Genomic DNA, 19,042 nt, shown 5'->3' on the forward strand with positions numbered 1-19,042 from the left:
AGGTACATTAATTACTCAAATTCCCTGCCAGGCTAACTTCTGGTGAGCTCCCATGTTCCCCACAGCGCACAAACGAAGGCAGGGAAGCCAGAGACCGTTTGTCAGTCACGTAAACGAATATCAAAGCTATCTTGGAAAAACTTGAAATTGTCAAATTGCTTTTATATATATATATATAATATATATAAATATATAAAAGGGACTGATTACACGCATGTTCTTGACCCAGGCTGTTGGTGAGACGAGAAGGAGTTGTCTCGGCAGGGCCGGGATGGGTACACACAGACATCGCAACCCTCCGACTGCAGGAAGGGCCGCAGGGAGAACCCGCAGTTTGGGTTTTTTTTTTTTTTTATTAGTTTCACCAGCACTGGCCCGGGAAGCACATTTCAGGGGAGACGTAAGGGTAGGGAAGAGCATTTTCACATTTTTTTTTTTTTTAAAGAAATAAATAATAAAAATACCTCCCCAACAGATTTAGCGTACGTGCCGTACTGCTGTCACCCAGCTGAGGTGAGCCGAGGCGCTGAGGTGAGGCGGTGTCCCGAGGCGCAGCGCGCAGCTCCGCGCAGGCGCGGCGGGAGGGGGTGGGTGTGTGTGTGTGTGTGGGGCGCCTGCGCCGACCCCGCCGTTCCCTCCGCACATCCGGGTTCCCGCGGCGCCGCCCCTCCGCCGGCCTCCCGGCTACCGCTGCCCACCGGGGCCAGCCCGGGCCGCCCGCTCGCCGGCTTTTTCCCATGCGAATCGCCGCCCGCTCGCCGGCCGCTGGCGTACGGCGGAGAGCGGGCGGCCTCCGCCTGGCGTCGCCGCCATGATGCCGGCCCTGGCCGCTCAGCGGCGGGGCTGCCGCGGACTCTACCGCCTGTACCTGCGGTGCCAGGCGGCGCCGCTCCCCCGCGCCTGCCACGGTGAGTCCCTCAGGGCCCGGCCCGCCGGGACCCCCCCCCGGTCGAGACTGGTAGGGAGCTGTATGGCAGCTGTGTGCTGGCGTGGGGGAAAGCGGAGCGCCTCACCCAGGGTGTTTTCAAGCGCCCTGCGGGGGCCTCCGGCCCTGTCAGCCCCGCTCTTACGTAAAACTGATACGTCATGCCCGTGGCGGGGCTGGAAGTTTGCAGTAATTATAGAAAATTAAGCGTTTCGGAGGGTTTGCTTTGGTCTGAGCGGTGGGCCCGGGCTTTGCCTTTAGGCCACTGATCCCGTGAAATTGGAATTCTGACCGGTTTTGTCCCTCAACATGTAATCGCTGATGGTTGAATTGCCGCGAATACCTCTTTCTTTAATGTTTGTGTGCGTGTGTGTATGGATTAGTAGGAAAAACATTCTCTAAATATGCTGATTTAAGTTTCCCTGTTTCACCTGCTCCCGTGTCACCAAAGCTCAGGAAACGTCACTGCTCGTCTTGTGCTGTGTATTTATTGTCGTCTCTTGTGAGTCATAGTCAGGACGTTCCCTGAGCTGTGTCGAGTTGGTTTTTCTGGGCTCTAGTCACATTAGCAACAACTAATAGTGAGTTAGAACTTATCTGACTTTTTTAGGTGAAATTGTACTCCTCTGAGGTTCGGATCAGTGTGTGCAGGCATCCAGGTGCTTCAGCCCCATAGAGGGCTGAAATGAAAGGAAAGCTGTTGAGACTTCTGTGGAATAAACAGTTTTATAAAATATAATTTTGTTGGGAGTTGCATCATTCATATATGTCTAGTCATACTTTGTATGACTTGATTTACCGGCACTGCTTAATTATATATATTAAAAAAATTATTTATTCTTTTAATGGGTGCTTTCCAAAGCAGCCAGTTTGCCTGTTGCATTTGTGGTTGGAGGAATTACAATATATTCTGTACAAAAGTGTTTGTGCTGCCTAAAAGAAACTGGTTGCTACTACAGGTTAGACTGTACTGCATGCAACTTTACTTCTGGCTAGTCTTTTGAAATTGAAGATTGCTTACTCAGGGTAATTTCTCGGTAGGCTTTTTTACATATTTATCTTGTAATTTGTCTGTTGTAAGTGTTGTAAACTTTAAGTTTCTTCTGTATAAAGTTTTATATAATTTCAACTTTTCAACATAATTTCTGTAGCAAGTTGCTCTTAATGTGTAATGCATCCAGTTCAATTTTTCTTGATTAGTAAGCTGTGGTTTGTACAGAGTGTACATGAAGTGAAGTGAAGTGAAACGGCAACACCAGCTAATAGTTTTGTACTGGTCTGTATTTATTCTTTTATCGATACTTGTTTTTTTAAAGATTTTGAGGCAGTGTGATTAGCATGGGACTTAATGCATCAGTTAGCCAGTCTTATCAAAGAGATTTGTATTTTTTTTTTTCTTTTGCCCGCCCTCAAGATCATTTAGAGGTCTTTGGAAAAGGTGTATACTGATTGTATGGGGGAAAAACCCTAATGTTAGAATGTTGTTTAAAAATTAATGTTTAAAGGGAGGCAACAAAAGCATGCTGTGTACTCCCATTTTTTAATTCCTAAACACGGGTAAAACAAGCACAAATAAGTACCTAAAAGCTAATTTTCCATAACTTCTGCTGGTATAGCTGGTCCACTTTCCCTTCTTTTTCATTCCAAAGTGGTGGCCTGAAACAACTTTTTTTTTCTCCCTCTCTTAGGATGGCAAGCTTCAATGAAAAGTGGGAGTCTGTCTTATTTTATACCATGCAGTCGTCTGCCTGTGCAGTTGATGAGTCAAGTGAGAGTTTATACCTCTAATGGTCAGAAAAAAGATCTTGGATCAGAAGACACAAATGGATCAACCCCTCAAGAAACCCTGCATAAAGTTGGAACAGGTAGTACTAAGCTAAAATAAAAAGTATTTTTATAAATGTAGAAACTTTATGTGTTTAAGAATTGATAACTTCTTTTTTCCCAATTGTTTGATATTATGGTTGCAGAATTCTTAGTTTTTGTTGCTTGTGTACATCTATATATAAATTTCAAATGCATAATCTGGAAGGAATGCTGAGATTTCTTTGTCATTCCAGTATTTAAAGTATTTAAGATCAATCAGATGTAAAGTGGTGATGATAAAATGTGGATGTCAGAAGGATTAGGTAATTTAAGGGATAAGAACTGGGATGTGTTACTTGTCTTCTACCACTTTGCTTGCTTACTTGAATTCTTTTTGTAGTATTTCAGGTTTGTTGTGTGAAATGAACTAGTGATTGAATGAGTGTGAATACTGAACACTGCGACTTCTCCAGGTCAGGCTATAGATGACTGGTAAAGAAGGTTGAGCTGTTTCATCTGCTAGAACGTTCTAATCTGACAGTTGTCAGAACTGCAGCATTCACATTAAACACTTGATACAATGGAGATAACCTGACCCTCCTTGCTGTTCAATTTAATTGTCAATCTCGTGCTAGTTAGGTGCTTGTGAAATTCTGAACTGTCTTGTCCTTGCTCCATTGTAGCATCCTCTCTTTTTTCTGCTTATTAAGGGTAGAACTTCACAGATGTATGTTTGGAAGACTACTGTGCTTAAGAGTCAACAAATGCTTTTTAAAATGAAAGCTCTCTTTCTGTGTGCTTTTGTGTAAAACTAAGTGGTGTACTAAAGAAAATTTTCTTCTATTCATTGTCAGGCTAGCAGGTATTCATTCTTTCTTCAGTAACTTATAAATTCCTGAGGCTTGCAGCAGCCTTTAAAAGCTAGTAACCATAGCCAGCTAAGAGTATTACTTTTCTGATGTTTGAAAGTACAAAAGTGGATCTTAAATGTTGTTCTAAGTGTAATGATTAGATATTGTTTCTTAAGTCTGTGATTGGATTTTAGAAGAGGATAATAGTTATGACTGTTTGTATTTCTTGGAGAGTCTTGAGCTGAAGATGGTTGCTAGAGGGCAAGATTCTTGCAGAGGAATGCCTGCCTGAATATATTGAAAGACTGTAGAGCCAGTTGTTTTTGGTATTTTCTGGATTCTTAATGTGCAGTTACTGGTGTTAAAAATCAGACACGTGAGGGTAGTTTAGCTCTATTGCTTTTTTGATTGCCTTAAGTTTATATAATTGTTGATTGTCATCAGAAGGGGTGTTTCTACCTTTTCCCACCCCTGTCTGATTACTCCCTCTCTTGTGCTGGTATTAATGACATTTAGGCCTGTTTTGTGAAAAATAAATTGCTTTCTTGTTTTGCAGAGCTAGGGTTCAGATAGATCAGTAAGCTGATCTGCTCACTGTCTCTGAAATGGCTGGAGGAGAGATGCTGCCCTTTGTGGCAGCGTGGGTGGCCTTGAGTCATAGTAAGCCTTGAGTGGAACTGTGCCACATGGGGACTGTGAGAGACGTACCTTTTGTTGAGAGTAGGGGGCTGACATACGTGAATATATATGAAACTGCAGCCTAGACATACTGTGCATAGGTGAACAATCGCTTTGACGTTTATTTTGGAATGCATATTATTATATGCACGCTTCATATAGGGGGTGTTTTCTGGAGCCTGGTGGATAGAATGTTCTTATGCATTATGGACATATTACTATTGTTTATTTAAAAAACACATTTTGATAGAATTCTGAAAAGGAAATGTACTACTTGTAAAGATTCCCATAGTTTTCCAGTAACTTTAATATTTAGCAAATAATGGGTCTCTTTTGGACCTCTGTTTCTTTATCAGTAAACTTGGGAAATACTTTTCCTGTTAATGTGATACTGAAAATATTAATGTACTCATCTTGAAAGTTCTATCACAGCAACCTCTACTTCTCTGGAAAACATTAGTTGTGAATTGAAGTATTCCATATTTTTTTTTTTTTCCCTCACTGATGCACTGTGGTTTTGTCTGATCTCTAGGCTGAGGCAGTAAACTTTAAGAGGGTACCTGGTGTGGTCTCTGTGCATTGATATAAATCTTGATATTTTTGTGCCTCTTTTTTCCCCTCTGAAATCTTATGACCCAATCTCTTGCTAAATAGTTTTGGTGGTATTTCTTTTAGTGACATAAATGGTTGCACACAGAGTTTCTGAAAAGAAGCTACTACTCAGTTCTTGCTAATCAATCTTAGCTGAAGTTTTTGATCATGTGTATTGATAGATTGGCTGCCTGCTGTTTTAAACCAGGTAAGAAGAGAAAGGAAAGGGACAGCAAAGGTTTTTTTGCTTTTGTTTTCAAGTCAAACAATAACCAATAGGGATGACTGGTTTAGGAATGCTAGTTAGTTATGGTCCAGCCTTACTTGTTGTGTAATAAGATCAATTTCATAAATTTGTAACTGTTGTTTTCCAAGAAAGTATACCTGGATTGTTATTAGCCTTAGTCCTCAGTTGCTGTTAGGCCAATAACTAATTGCCTGATGGAAAGATAGTTATGTAGGTCAAGCTTCAAGAATATCTGACCTCTTGAGTAATTTCAGTAGCATGTTAAGCTAGGAGTATCTCATTAATTAACACAAACCTGCCTGAAAAATCTTCAATTGTTTTTAAAATCTATCACTTTCAATAAGGTTGGTTTTAATTCTGTTAATGACTGTGGATGTGTGGCAAACCTCCAATGTTAGTGTTAGGGCACAAAAGAGCAGGTATGTTGGTTCAATGTGTCGGAATCATAAGGTTTTTGTTCTGAAAGCTATGTCAAGATATACAAGATAAGGATGCAATACTTGTTTGTATTTTTAAGTAGTACTTCTGATTTCTAAGTAGAAATCTTACTGAAATTACTGGAATGTATTATCTTTCAAATATGAAGATTCACTGAACAGGACTGTAAATTATGTTTTATTGGCTTTTTATTGAGTCGTATCCTCAAATTTGAAAACGTGCTAAAATACTTTGCTTTCATTTGAGCTCCAGCTTGTGCCACAAGAGTTGTGGATTTTAGTTTAAATACTCTGTATTTTAAGGAGCTAGTTTTTGTAAGGGAAAAAGCTTTAGTCCCTTAAAATTGAATTTCAGCTTGAAAGCTCTATGCGACTCGGGTAATCAGCAACCGTAAACTATGTAGAACTCATTATGTTTACTAATCTAAACTTCTGCATAAAACTGGCCCCAAACTATAAGTACATTTTAAAAATATCTTTTAAAAATTCAGGATGCTTTATGAAGTGTGCTGTGAGTTGGTACTCTCCTGCAAGCTGCTTAGACTTTACTGGCCAATGCTTTATTAAATGTCTTATTTTGTTACTCTTTTCTTTACTATTTCTGTCCATTGAGAGTTTTAAATCCTGGCAATCTGACAAAAATGTGTTTTAATTGTCAGGATGGAAAGCAATATTAAGATATATTCTTGTTTTGTTAAATCAACCAGACTCGTTACTTAAAACAAAAGTAGATACTTACATATTTACAGTGAGCTTTATTTTTATTTTACAGGACAAGATACGAGCAATGCAGGTCAAAAGCAGTCTTTTCTTAAAGAGCCAATCCAAGTAAAAGGTAAAGAAATACTTCCTGTATTGAAACTTTACTGCTGTCTGCTAGTAGTCAAAAAAGATGTGTGTAAGGAAACTGTGGTTCCTCTTCAATTGTGTAACAAGTTCTGTGAATAACATTTTAAAACACACTTGTATGTCAGCTTTATTTCGTACCCAGTTGTTTGGAAATGACTCCCGAAAAATCAAATATAGAGGTATTCCTTCTGATTACTCACTCTGTGTCTGTTTTTGTTTCATTTAAGCTGGTGAGTTTGTCAGGAAAAGACTAATTTGTTTTCTCATCTGTTACTACAGTCTGTCCTCCTTGTGTGTTTTTAGGCACGCCCATTCTCCGTCTCAGGCTTAATGTGGCTAAGCTGAATACTTGATCTTCCCCTGTTCCTTGTTCTAAGTCTTCCTCTGCTCCTTCTTGTTGCTGAGTTAATCTAATCAGTGTTGCTTCTAAATATATTTTGACCATATGAACTGCCTAATCAGAGTCCTGTAATGTTCCCATTTATGCCCGTAGTAAACACATGCTTTTGTCTTTTAGGTTTTTAAACAATATAAGTGGATAAAATAAGAGCAAAACGTTCTTTCATGTTTTTAGTTTATCATGACTTGATTTCACTCCATCTTCACTCTGATAGTTTTTATTTTGTTATTGTGAGAATTACACTATTAAAAAATCCTGTGCTTTTGATCACTCCTAGCCTTCTATGTATGGGGAAGAACTTTATCAAAATAGAAATTGCCATTTCTCTTTAAACTCCATCAAAAAAACCCCCCAACTCTGGAGTAAGAGTGACTCAGGCTATAAACTGTATCAAAATGCCTTCCTGTCTTTCTGTAACCTTAAAGAAACATCAAATCATGTATTGTCAGTAACAAGGTGAGATCTGTGTCTATGTATATTTTCCATACACTTTTGTCTACATCCTTTATGTTAATTTTTGGGTCTGTTGTCACTTAGTGTTACGCATGCAGGGGGAACATACAAGGTAGACAGGAGAAATTAGATAGACTGTGAAATAATTGTAAAAAAAAAATAAATACATCTTTCAGTGAGAAGAGAGTTTTGCCTTTGTTGATTATAGACACGCAAACAAGAATGTTTATGTTAAAGATTTTGATAGTTTCTAGACAGTGGAATTCTAGTCTTCAGATGCTGCTGTGACTAGAAACGTATTGATCCAAGTATTACTAAGACAATAACATCTTTAAAAGCACACATTTTTAAAATTAGTGATCCATTTGAAGTGTTTTATTTACATCATCTTTTATTGAGCTTTGTCCTTCTCTTGGAAATACCAAATTAATTTTTCTTTCCCTCCACATTTATCAACAAATTTATGCAGTTATTTGAACTAGGGATAGGATTGTTGAGATACGCTGCAATTTACAATTGGCTATAGTATTTTCTTTTAGTGAAATTTACCTGTGTTTCTGAAAGATGGATTAGTAATAGTAAGTGTTTGATAAATCCACAAGTTATTTTTTACTGATATTAATACAATTTGGATATAGATCCGTTTTAAATAAGAAAAGATGGGAAGCATTCTTCTTGTTTAAAAATGCTCATCCTCTTCCAGCCGTAGTAAATTATGGCCTGTTTTAGGAAATCTCTAGTTTATCACCTTCACTCAGGACCGTTGTAGGATGAATGTGATTATTCAAGTACTTAAAACAATTGCTGAAATTCAAACTGGATGACAGAAATCAGATTATTATGGTAAATATTGATATCTGTAGTGTTAGTGGCTTGTTGAGTGTCAAGCAATATGTTTTGCCTTTAAGCTTTCAAAACTCAGAAATAATAATAGAATACCAGGGTGGAAGAGACCTCAAGGATCATCTGGTCCAATCTTTCTTGGCAAAAGCACAGTCTAGACAAGATGGCCCAGCCGCCTGTCCAGCTGAATCTTAAAAGTGCCCGGTGTTGGGAATCCACCACTTCCCTAGGGAGATTATTCCAATGACTGATTGTTCTCATTGTGAATAATTTTCCTCTTGTGTCTAATTGGAATCTCCCCAGGACTAACTTGTACCTATTGCCCCTTGTCTTTTCCCTGTGACCCTTTGTAAAAAGGGAGTCTCCATGTTCTTTGTAGCCACCCTTTAAATACTGGAACATGGTGATAAGGTTTGCCTTAAGCCTTCTTTTCTCAAGACTCAACAAACCCAGTTGTCTCAGCCTTTCATCATCTGGCAGGCTTCTCCATTCTTTGATCATCTTTCCTGTCCTTCTCTGGACTCTCTTCAGCTTGTCCACATCTTTTTTGTATAGCGGGAACCAAAAGTGAACATGGTGTTCCAAGTGTGACCTGACAAGCGCTGAACAGAGTAGGATAATGACTACCTTGTCTCTGCTGGTAATGCCCTTGTTGATGCGACCCAGCATCCTGTTGGCTTTCTTTGCCACAGCAGCACACTGCTCACTCATATTGAGCTGCTTGTCCACCAGGACCCCCAGGTCCCTTTCCACAGAGCTGCTCCGCAGCCAGGTAGATCCCAGTCTGTGCTGCACTCCTGGATTATGTTTTTCGCAGGTGCAAGACTTTACGCTTGTCTTTGAGCTTCATAAGGTTCTTGTTAGCTCACTCTTCCAGCCTGTTCAGGTCTTACTTCAGGGTGTCTCTCTCTTCCAAAGTGTCCACTTCCCCACTCAGTTTGGTATCATTGGCAGATTTTGTTATGGTACACTTGATCCCATGATCCAGATCATTTACAAAGATATTAAACAGCGTTGGGCTCAGTATCAATCCCTGGGGGACCCCACTTGTGACAGGTTTCCAGTTTGAAAGAGAGCTATTTACCGCCACCCTCTGGGTGTGGCCTGTTGGCCAATCCCCCACCCACTGCACAGACCACTTGCCTAGACCATAACACATCAGTTTCTCTAGGAGAAGACTGGGGAACGGTGTCAAAAGCCATGGAGAAATCCAGGTAGACAATGTCCACCGCTCGTCCCACATCATCCAAGCAGGTTACTTCGTTGTAGCAGGTGATCAGGTTTGTCAAGCACGATTTGCCCTTGGTGAATCCGTGCTGGCTTTTCCCAATCACGTGCTTCATTTGACTTGAAAGTCCCCAGGAGGATTCGTTCCCTAACTTTCCCAGGGACTGAAGTAAGACTGATGGGCCTGTAATTTCCTGGATCCTCCTTTATGCCCTTTTTGTAGATGGGGGTGACATTAGTCTTCTAGGGTGTCCCCTGATCTCCATGTCAAGGTTATGGAGAGCAGCCTTGCAATGATGTCAGGTGGCTCTCTTAACACCCTCAGGTAGATATTGTCAGGGCCCATCGATTTGTAGGGGTCAGGCTCCTGTAATAGTTCGGGTACTGACTCTTCCTTCACTGACGGTCGGTCTGTGTTTGTATCAACCTGGACTGTTGTTCTGAAGGCCTGGGGCCCAACAGTGCTGGTAAAGACAGAGGTGAAGGATGTGTTGAGAACCTCTGCCTTTTCAGTGTTGTTCGTGCCCGGTTCACCTCTCCTGTTTAACAGTGAGCCAATATTTTCTTTCTAAGGCAATATAGAACTCTGGGAAAATTTTTCTCAGTCTTTATATGCAGTATCTTTCTGTAAGTATTACGTGATTAAGGAGAAGTTCTGGACTAACTATAGAAATTGTATCAGTCCTGTGATACATGGGGAGTTTATGTGTGTTCATAAGTCTTGCCTGCAGAATTTGAGCTTTTTGTTTTCAGTTGTATTCTTTAATGTTATATGCTTCAGCAGTCGTAACTCTTCTTCCAGTGCGCATGACATTTTTAACAGAAGTGAGTGTATAGGGACGGACATTTGAAAATAAGATGAAGTTACATATATATAGACAAGCAGGAGATAATGGCATAAATTTAAAAATCCATTTATCTTTTCTGAATAGGTGTGATATTCTTTTCCTTATGTGTGAAAATCTGATGTGATAAGGGTACATCTCCTAGACACAAAAAGCATTATAAATAAACAACCTATATTTTTAACTGTTATAAATGCCCAGTATTACATGTGAAAGTAATGACTATCAATAACAATGTATATAGTCTGTCCCAGTTCTCTGTATGGTCTGCAAAGGTCAAAAATCTTATCTGAAGAAGGTGGAATTCATTAAGTGTTAGAAAAAAAGAAATGGAGCTCTATGTTGCCATTTTAATTGCCAGAGCAAGGGTTTGCCATATTTGAATGCTATCTTAGCTAAGCACCATCAAAGTTGGACAGGTAGCTGACTGGCAGGTAAGTGTGTAGGATGTGTGAGAGCCCTGAATTACATCTTAGCAAGTAGCACATTTGGAAGTAAATAATTCTACTCTTACTCATTTCCACAGTGAAGAACATTCCTGTCTCTTCACTGTAAGTTTTTCTATGTCACAAGTATTGTTTTTCAGAGCTCCATTTAGAGGTATCAGGCGTTGGACTAGATGATCTCCAGAGGTCCCTTCCAACCCTGACCATTCAGTGATTCTGTGATGATACGACACTGGATTGAATTACCTTTTAAAGCTTCTGCTGAGTGACTTGCTTATCTGTTTCTGTTTTTAAGTGAAAGCAGTCCTTAAAAAAAGAGAGTATGGACCAAAATACACACAGAACAACTTCATCACTGGAGTCAGAGCAATAAATGAGTTCTGTCTTAAATCCAGGTATGATGGGTTTGAGTTGAAATGTAAATTGTGAATATTTGTTCGTATGTGCTTCAAAAGTAATTGTGATTGTAGAGTGATTTTGCACAGCAATGTTTTCTAAATGCATTTGTGGTATACATAGTCATAAGTGGCCGAAGTTAGTTCTTGTTTACTTAGTATTACAGTGGATTACTTGCGCTTAGTTTGCATGTTTCCATAGCGGCTTCTTAAACGTAATTTATTTGTACTTATATGACCATAAAGCTGCTTGGCGGGACTTTTACTGTGTGTCATGCCTGCCAGCAGGTCTTACTGAATATCTCTATAGTTGAGGTGTCTGTCAGATTTCATGCATGTTTTGTGTGTGACCCCAAGGCTTAGGCAGCTTTGTTTGTAACTTTTAATGCTGTCACTGTTCCTCCCCAGTTTTTACACATTGTAAGTCACCAGACTTGATCTGTGGTAATAATCCAGTGACAAACTATGCTTAGTCCTCTGCCATATTTTTATCATAACTGTCTTGTTGTGCAGTGAAATATCTCGCTAAGGTTTTGCTGGATTGACCAAAAGGGGAAAAAAAAACAAACAAACAAACAAAAAAAAACAAAAAAACAAAAAAGGGCTAGATAATTGGAGGGGTTAAAAAGGAAATGTTCTGTGTATTTAGGAAAAAAAAAAAAAAAAAATCCCTGATACTTCTCCATGTAGATGCCCTAATGTGTAGCTCAGCACAGGAAATTTATCTATTCCCCCAAGTAGTTTTGTTATCTCCAACCTTTTGCAGCTTGTGCTGGGTATGTAGGTTTTGAGGTTAGATTTCTTAACTTTTCATGTCATGTGACTTCTGTTATCCATTTAGAGATGTTAAGGCGTGAACACTCTTGTTTAGCACTTGTGGACATTATCAACTGCATGCAGATCATTCATTGGATGTTTTATTATTCAATGTTTTATTACTTTGTTTTCTGTGTATAGTATTTAGTAGTGTGAGGACATGATTTGCACTTCTGAGTGTGGAAAACGCAGTGATTTTCAATAGCATCTTAGAGATCTGTTCTGTTTGGCTCAAGTAAACAACTTTTTTTGTACTGCAAATTAGTAATAGCGGAATTGTGAAAGATCACCCAGACATAACAGTAAAATTAGAATAATATGAACCTTTTCTTGCACTAAACTGTTTTCCACTTTCCTTAGTGATTTAGACCAGCTAAGGAAAATTAAGCGACGAAGCCCCCACGATGACACTGAGACTTTCACTGTGTACCTGAGATCGGATGTAGAGGCAAAGTAAGAACTTTTTTATGAAGGAAAATGTTTGGATCATTTAAAATGGATTATATGAGAGAGAGAGAAAACTTTTAAAAGTCAGGTTTACAATGTGAAAGGGCAGTAGTGTTTTCCATTTTATATCCTTATTATTGTAATAATTACATGGTGTATATAAGATTGGAGGGTATGTTTCATGTGTCCAAAGTTTGAAATGCTTGTCCTCAGCCCCCTCTTGCCCAGCTTTTTATTTTGTAAAGTAGTCTGTGTGGCTTCTTACCAGAATGAATGATGTGATGCTCTGCTTTTAGGAAAGGCAATTGTAATGTCAAACTGAAAAGAAGTTGCATAAATAGAACCATTGCTGAGTTACTTCTACTCTGTGCAGGTCTCTTGAAGTTTGGGGTAGTCCAGAGGCTCTTGCTAGAGAAAGAAAACGACGTAAAGAGGCAGAGATCAAGTACAGAGAAAGTGAGTACAGAGTTCTCAAGTAACTTCAAATGTAAACAACAAAATATGATTGTTAGAAATCCACTAGATAGTGTGTTATTTCATTGAGAACATCCAAATTTGGAATTAGCAATTACTGATAAGTAATCTATGCAGATACAGTCTGTTACTATCTTACCATTTATCATCTATGTGATATGGCAAGAATATACATTCAGTTGATATCTATAGTAATTTTTTATTGGAGGGCTTTCAATTTTTAGATTATAATTAACATTTTCAATGGTTTTGGATTTTTTTTTTATTGAGAATTTTGAAAAGACATAAAACCAACCCAGATCTTGATACCATACCATTACTCATTTATTTTTCATCTGAAATGAATTCAGTTTACCTTTGTGCTTCAGAAGTGGTGGAATTATTGTTGTCATCCTTGCTGGTATTATCAATAACAGACACATTCCAATCAGTAATTTGTAATGGATTTTGTTCTGTCTAGTCAGTTAAAATCACAGGAGAGGCAATATTGCTTCAAGGAACTTATTCCAGTTATGCACCTTAAAATTAGGTTGTTTTTTTTTTTTTTTTTTTTTTTTTTTTTTTTTGAAACAGTTGTGCCCGTGGAACACCCTCCTAGTAAAAAGGCTAGAGCTGCGGGCACTTGTACCTGTTTGTACTGAGAGTGCAGTCAGTAACTTCAAAATTTTTAGTGAACAGCAAAATAATTCTTGGATCTAATCCAAAAAATTAGATTAAAAAAATGCGAAGTCATCATCGCATACTGAAACATTGTATACTTGAAGCGGTGGCTCCTCTTTTTTACAGACTATCCTTGTACTCCACTGGGTGTTTTAATCTATTTAAATTATTGTGCACAATTTATTTTGTATAACTTTGTAGGGGAGAATCTATCCCTACAGCTTCTACGTACTGTAGTATACTGATGCTTATTTTGAAGTTACTGAACATCATTAGTGGATGGAAAAATACTGATGTTAAGAGGCTTGCTTTGAAACATCCTTCCCCCTTCTCCTTTTTGGTTAAGGGGTGGGAGGGGGGCAGTAGAATGCCTGGATTTGGTGCAGTGTGTTTTGATTTTTTTCTCTCTGTGTATCATCCTTTATTGGTAGACGTGGCAACAATGTATAGGATCCTAACAGATTGTATTTGGCGTTTGCATGAGTATATAACAATATGTGTTTAACAATACCAGGAGAGGTATTTCTCACAAAGAAAGATAGACCGTGTAGCTCTTACCAGAAGTTGGCTGCTGCATAAAAAGACTTCAATTCCTGAAACTACTGGTTACTAGTAAGAGGTGTTTAAGAGACTGGTAGACATGGTGCTTAGGGACATGGTTTGGTGGTGGTTTTGGCAGTGTTAGGTTGATGGTTGGACTTGATGATCTTAAAGGTCCCTTCCAACCTAGACAATTCTGTGATTCACAATAACAATTTTGTATTGCAGATCTATTTAGAAACCAAAGGCTGTTGAGGGAATACAAAGAGTTCTTTGGAAATACTAAGGTAAGATGATGTCTTAAAAGTTTTGGTCTAGAAAAATGCCATGACATGTACTATGACACCTTTTGGAGGAAAAAAGTTGTGAAATGGCTGCATAAGCTTAACTAACTGGGTACTAATGGAAGATTTGTTTGGACTGTGATGTACCACATTGATCTCTGCTTGTAATACAGTGGTAAATGTTACGATGCCAGTTTAAATGGGTTCCTACTATGGCACTGTAATCCACCATTAAGGTGTTTGGGGTTTTTGGTTTTTTTTTGTCAATTACTTTCTTATTAACAAAATTGCAGTTGTATTTGTGATTTCATCTATAGCCTCTAAACGTGTATAGTAAATACATTATTAATTGAAAGAAATGAAGTAGGTTTATTAAGGAGAAAAAAAACAAAACAAAACAAAAACAACAAAACAAAACACCAACCCAGAACATTAACACTTTGCTCTATGCCCTACTGGCCATTCCGCTTTGCTTAAGCGGACCCATTCCCCAGATCCAGGTACTCTGCTATGGTTGAATGATTTCTTAATCTTTCTGCTGCACAGCTGGCTCCTGTCCTTATGGTTGCAGTGGCCCCTGGTGGAGGCTTTGTTGGCTGTTTATCCTTTTTATAGCCATCCATTTGTACAAATATGTGAGACCCAACTGCAGTTTGGGTGAGCATTCAGTAGTAAATTAGTGGGCTTCAAAGACTGTAGCTTCACTTCTGCAATACAGGGCAATGCAAAGTTTTTATTTAGTAATTTGTATGGTAGGTCTTTCATGAGGTCAAAATTTGGTTATTTTATTTTAATAATTTCTTATTTCTTTATGTAGCCACGCTCCAGTGCAGCAGCTATGTTTTTCAAGGGACCAGGGAAGGTGGTAATGGTAGCTATTTGCATGTAAGTTTAAAAAAATGAATGTTTTGCTTATGCAAGTATGAAACAATTTATTTTTATTATCCTGGAAATGAGAACAGTCTGTGTATTCAAGCTAAAGATAACCTGTCTCTCTGTAACTGAAGTTAATGGATTTGTTTATTCATTGGTGATGGGAGAGTTTAGGTAAATACATTCATCAGTATATAGAGATCAGGGATAAAATATATCTCTGATCAAAGAAGAGCAAATTTTTTGAAATTGATCAGACTAAACAGTTTAATAAAGTAAAACCTGAAATTTTGCAGGGTATGGAGAGGCAGGCATTTAAGATTTTCCTTTTTTTCTTGCTCCTTCTTGAGAGGAAGCTTTTCATGTGTTTTGAACAATCTTCCATATAACCAACAGAAAAGAATTTACATTTCTCTTCCTGCTGCTATTCAGCTCTTTTCTCCTCTAACTGATAAGAGGATATTTTAGGAGGTTTGTGGCTTTCACATGTCTTGCAAGTTTGAATGAAACAAAACTGAGCTAATGATTCTGATTTAAAGCAAATGAACACATTTGGCATGAAGTTGGCATTTCATGTGGCATGAAATACACAGAAGTGAGTTAAGTTTCTCAGGAAATGATAGCGAAGACTTACTTGTCATAAAACCTGTGAAATTTTAAAAATAAATTTGATTTTATAAAAGGCATTTATTTGCTAAGACACTATCAATATAAGGGAGCAAAATAGAAACATAGGGAAAATGCTTTTTTTGGCACAGGAATCAACATTTTGAGCATGAAATAACTCTTTGAGTTATCCTAAAAGACTATGTGCTTTTTGCTTGGGTGAAAAACCACAAAGCTCTTTTGACTGAAATCCTTCCTCTTTATTGAGTATTCTACTCTTAATTATTCAGAGCTTTCCAATTTAAAAACATAATAACTGCTAGTATGGATGTTTCTAATACAAAAAAAAAAAAAGGGGGGGCGGGGGTTGGCGTGGTGGTGTATGGTCACTTCTACCTCCTTCACTCTCTTACAATGATCTAGAGAAAAGAGATCTTTCCTCCTGCTTTGTAAATAGGGCATTGCTACAAACATTACACTCTCTTCATAAATGCCTTTTGGACAATTAGGCATTTTTATAGGGCAATCCCTGTCAGCCAGGCCAGCAGAAGCTTGTAGACCCTGTTGCATTGCTCAATCATCTTTTTGTGGAAGTTGTTTAAAAGTTAAAAGGATCTCTTGTGGCCCTCAAATACCTGATGACTTTTCAGAGATTTAAGTCAAGGCCTTCTTTGTTCATGACCCTGATCTTCTTGACATCATCATGATTTTTAATGGCTTCTGGTTTTGGGTCAAGAAAGCCCAGTGTGTCTTAACTTCTCCAGTTGGAATGTTTTGGTGGGCTTTTCACAAACTTCAAGCTTCCCCAGTGAGGATGAAACGTGGTTCAATCAAAAGCGAAGTTCTCTATGGATCTATGTGTGATGGTATAGACCAGCTGTGCTGGTGTACTTCATCTTGTTAATAGAATCATGTGTGTGAGGAAAAACTTTGAAGCTCTGTTAGAGAAATACAGGAAGGCGATGTTGTTTATCAAAAAGTGAATGGCTTGTTATTAGCAAAACGTTCTTCAGAGTCTGGCATTGTTGAAGTGACTTCGTTGTCATGCTGATGCTTTACCTTTTAAACAATACAAAGTTTGCACAGTATATAAGATTGTTTTAAAAATACTAGTGGTCAAGGATGTTGGCAGTGTTACTGCTTCTTTGGAAATAGATGTGATGAAATGTGTTTAGTTCTCAAATCTAGAGCCTAAATAGTGGTTTTGGTTTTTTGTCCTTGATTCATAATGGACCTGAGTATTTTCAGTTTGAATTTTTTAAATTTTGACATTTATTTTTTTATTGTTGTTAAAAAGCCTAAATATTTTATGTAGGTAGACAGGGATGGTTGTGTAAATCAGACCAGGTTCTTCTAGACTTGTCTAGATCTTGTAGATCTTTTAGATCTTATGCTGTAAGGTAGAGTACAAAAGGTGGGCAATTGCATGGTGGTACAATTTGCCATATGTATTTCTCAATTCTCCATAATTCCTGTTCCCCGTATACATCTTGGGGTTTTGAGGTGGTTACCTTTGAAACAAATTTGGAATGATAAATATGTAAAAGCAATTATTAATGCCCCTTAATTTTTTTCAAGTTTTCAGTTCAGTCAGGATAGGTTTATTTGAATTTGTTTTAATTCTAATTTAAATTAAGAACCTTGATTTGAATAACTGGTTTTGATCTACTTTTGCATTTGTGTACTTTTGTCCTTGGTTTGTGGTTTTTTGTTTTTTTTTTTTTTTTTTTCCAAAGAAAGGCTGATTCTTTTCATGTATCAGTACATCTTAAAGTTACCAATTAAATTTAGACTTTATACTAAAATTGACAAGACTTACGACAGCAAGGAAGGTGCATATCAGTTTCAACATTTTCCTCCCTCCTTTGTTGGTGAATGTATGCCTCCTATGTGGACTTTGGAATACAGTTATAAACAGCTGTGTTGAATGAAATTGCTTATTTTCTAGGTGCAGAAGAGAGGCTTATTAGAAAATGCTGTATAGTAGTAGGTTTAATAAGCAAGAGAATTGTACCTAATAAATAATGGTTTGGGTTTTTTTTTCTTGTTATTTCTTGGCATGATGTCCAAATCATGACAGTGAGTCTTTTTCAGACTTTACTTAGCTTTCCTACTCTTTCAGATCCATGCAGATAGAAATGAGGTTGCTAAATCAGTCAGTTCATTAATAGAGAAAATACTTTCTGAACTGGTGGATGTAAAAGATAATTTTGTTTCAAACTGATTCAGAGTATTTTTACTGCCTTCTCAGAATCTGCTGGTTTTGGATTATTCTCCCTCTGCTGTTTAAAATCTTTTTAGTATTTCTTCAACAGAATTTAGGCTTTCATAGGGCTTTTTAAAAAACAAATTCACCACTACATTTGAAAACAAAGCAATACATAATTTACTTGCAGTGAAAACCTGACCTTCCCCCTGCCCCCGCCCCCAACTGACTTTTTTCTATTGTCTTATGTTGATGTGAACATCTAGTTAGACAGGAAACATGAGATAGCCTTGATGGTACTGTAGACTCACTAGTTTTTTTGTAATTATTTCCCATTTAGCACTCTTCATCTTTCTATCCTATGTCTCCATCTTACTGGACATCATTAACATTGATTTTGCTGGACCTTGAAAATCTTAGTGTGGTTTCTTAGCTTTCTAGGATGTCAAATCCCCCACAAATTTGGAATTTGTAGGGGTGAAATAAAATACCAGCTGAGTGCCTATTGTGTCATCTGAACAGGTGGGGGCCACACAACTGAATTGTACCTTCAGATAAGCTGTCAACTCCATTAATACAACATTGAGAAGAACAATACAAAAGTCAAGAGACTGTGCTCATGAATCCCACTGTAATTTATTTCATTTTCTTTCTATGCTAAAGATGCACTATGCTGTGAGTTGGAAGAACTTGTAATTAACACAGGGAGTTTAAATTATGGTTTAGTGTTACAACAGCCTTCCTTTCTTCTTGGGTTATCCACTAACTTATGCATTTTTTTACTTCCCACCTATAAATTATGGTGATGCTTCACCATCTCACGAGATAATGAGACTAAATTAAAAATTGTACAGCACATTCAGGTCCTTGGATGGAAGGAGGCATAGAAAACAGTGCTACCTCTTGCTTGAAGAAGTGGATGTACTGTCACAGAAATTCTTTAAGGATGACTTTGGAAATGAATGTTATTTAATCAACTGTATAATTTGGTGTGTGGCAAGGGGCTGGACTTGTGCTTCTTCTAACTTAAATATAATTTCTTGGCATGTGGTTGTTCAAAAATGCAACTACAAGATATTGTTAATACTTATTTGTAACACGTAATTTCATTTTAATACTTTTAAAAATTACCAGATAAAATCA

At 37.9% G+C, this 19,042-nt stretch overlaps 1 protein-coding gene across 1 annotated transcript in view; it reads left to right on the plus strand.

Annotated features, from left to right (window-relative positions):
* Positions 1-660: 660 nt before the first annotated feature.
* Positions 661-19,042, plus strand: part of SLC30A9 (solute carrier family 30 member 9) — a 38,063-nt gene continuing 19,681 nt past the window's right edge. The window contains exons 1-8 of the mRNA XM_082482038.1: positions 661-908; positions 2,614-2,790; positions 6,308-6,370; positions 10,894-10,993; positions 12,170-12,262; positions 12,630-12,712; positions 14,159-14,217; positions 15,032-15,099. Coding sequence (XP_082338164.1) covers positions 812-908; positions 2,614-2,790; positions 6,308-6,370; positions 10,894-10,993; positions 12,170-12,262; positions 12,630-12,712; positions 14,159-14,217; positions 15,032-15,099 — 740 coding nt within the window. The 5' untranslated portion in view covers positions 661-811. The remainder of the gene's footprint in view (positions 909-2,613; positions 2,791-6,307; positions 6,371-10,893; positions 10,994-12,169; positions 12,263-12,629; positions 12,713-14,158; positions 14,218-15,031; positions 15,100-19,042) is intronic.

The sequence above is a fragment of the Vanellus vanellus genome (genome assembly GCF_965231255.1).
Source record: "Vanellus vanellus genome assembly, chromosome: 4".
In the NCBI taxonomy this organism is placed as follows: Eukaryota; Metazoa; Chordata; class Aves; order Charadriiformes; family Charadriidae; genus Vanellus; species Vanellus vanellus.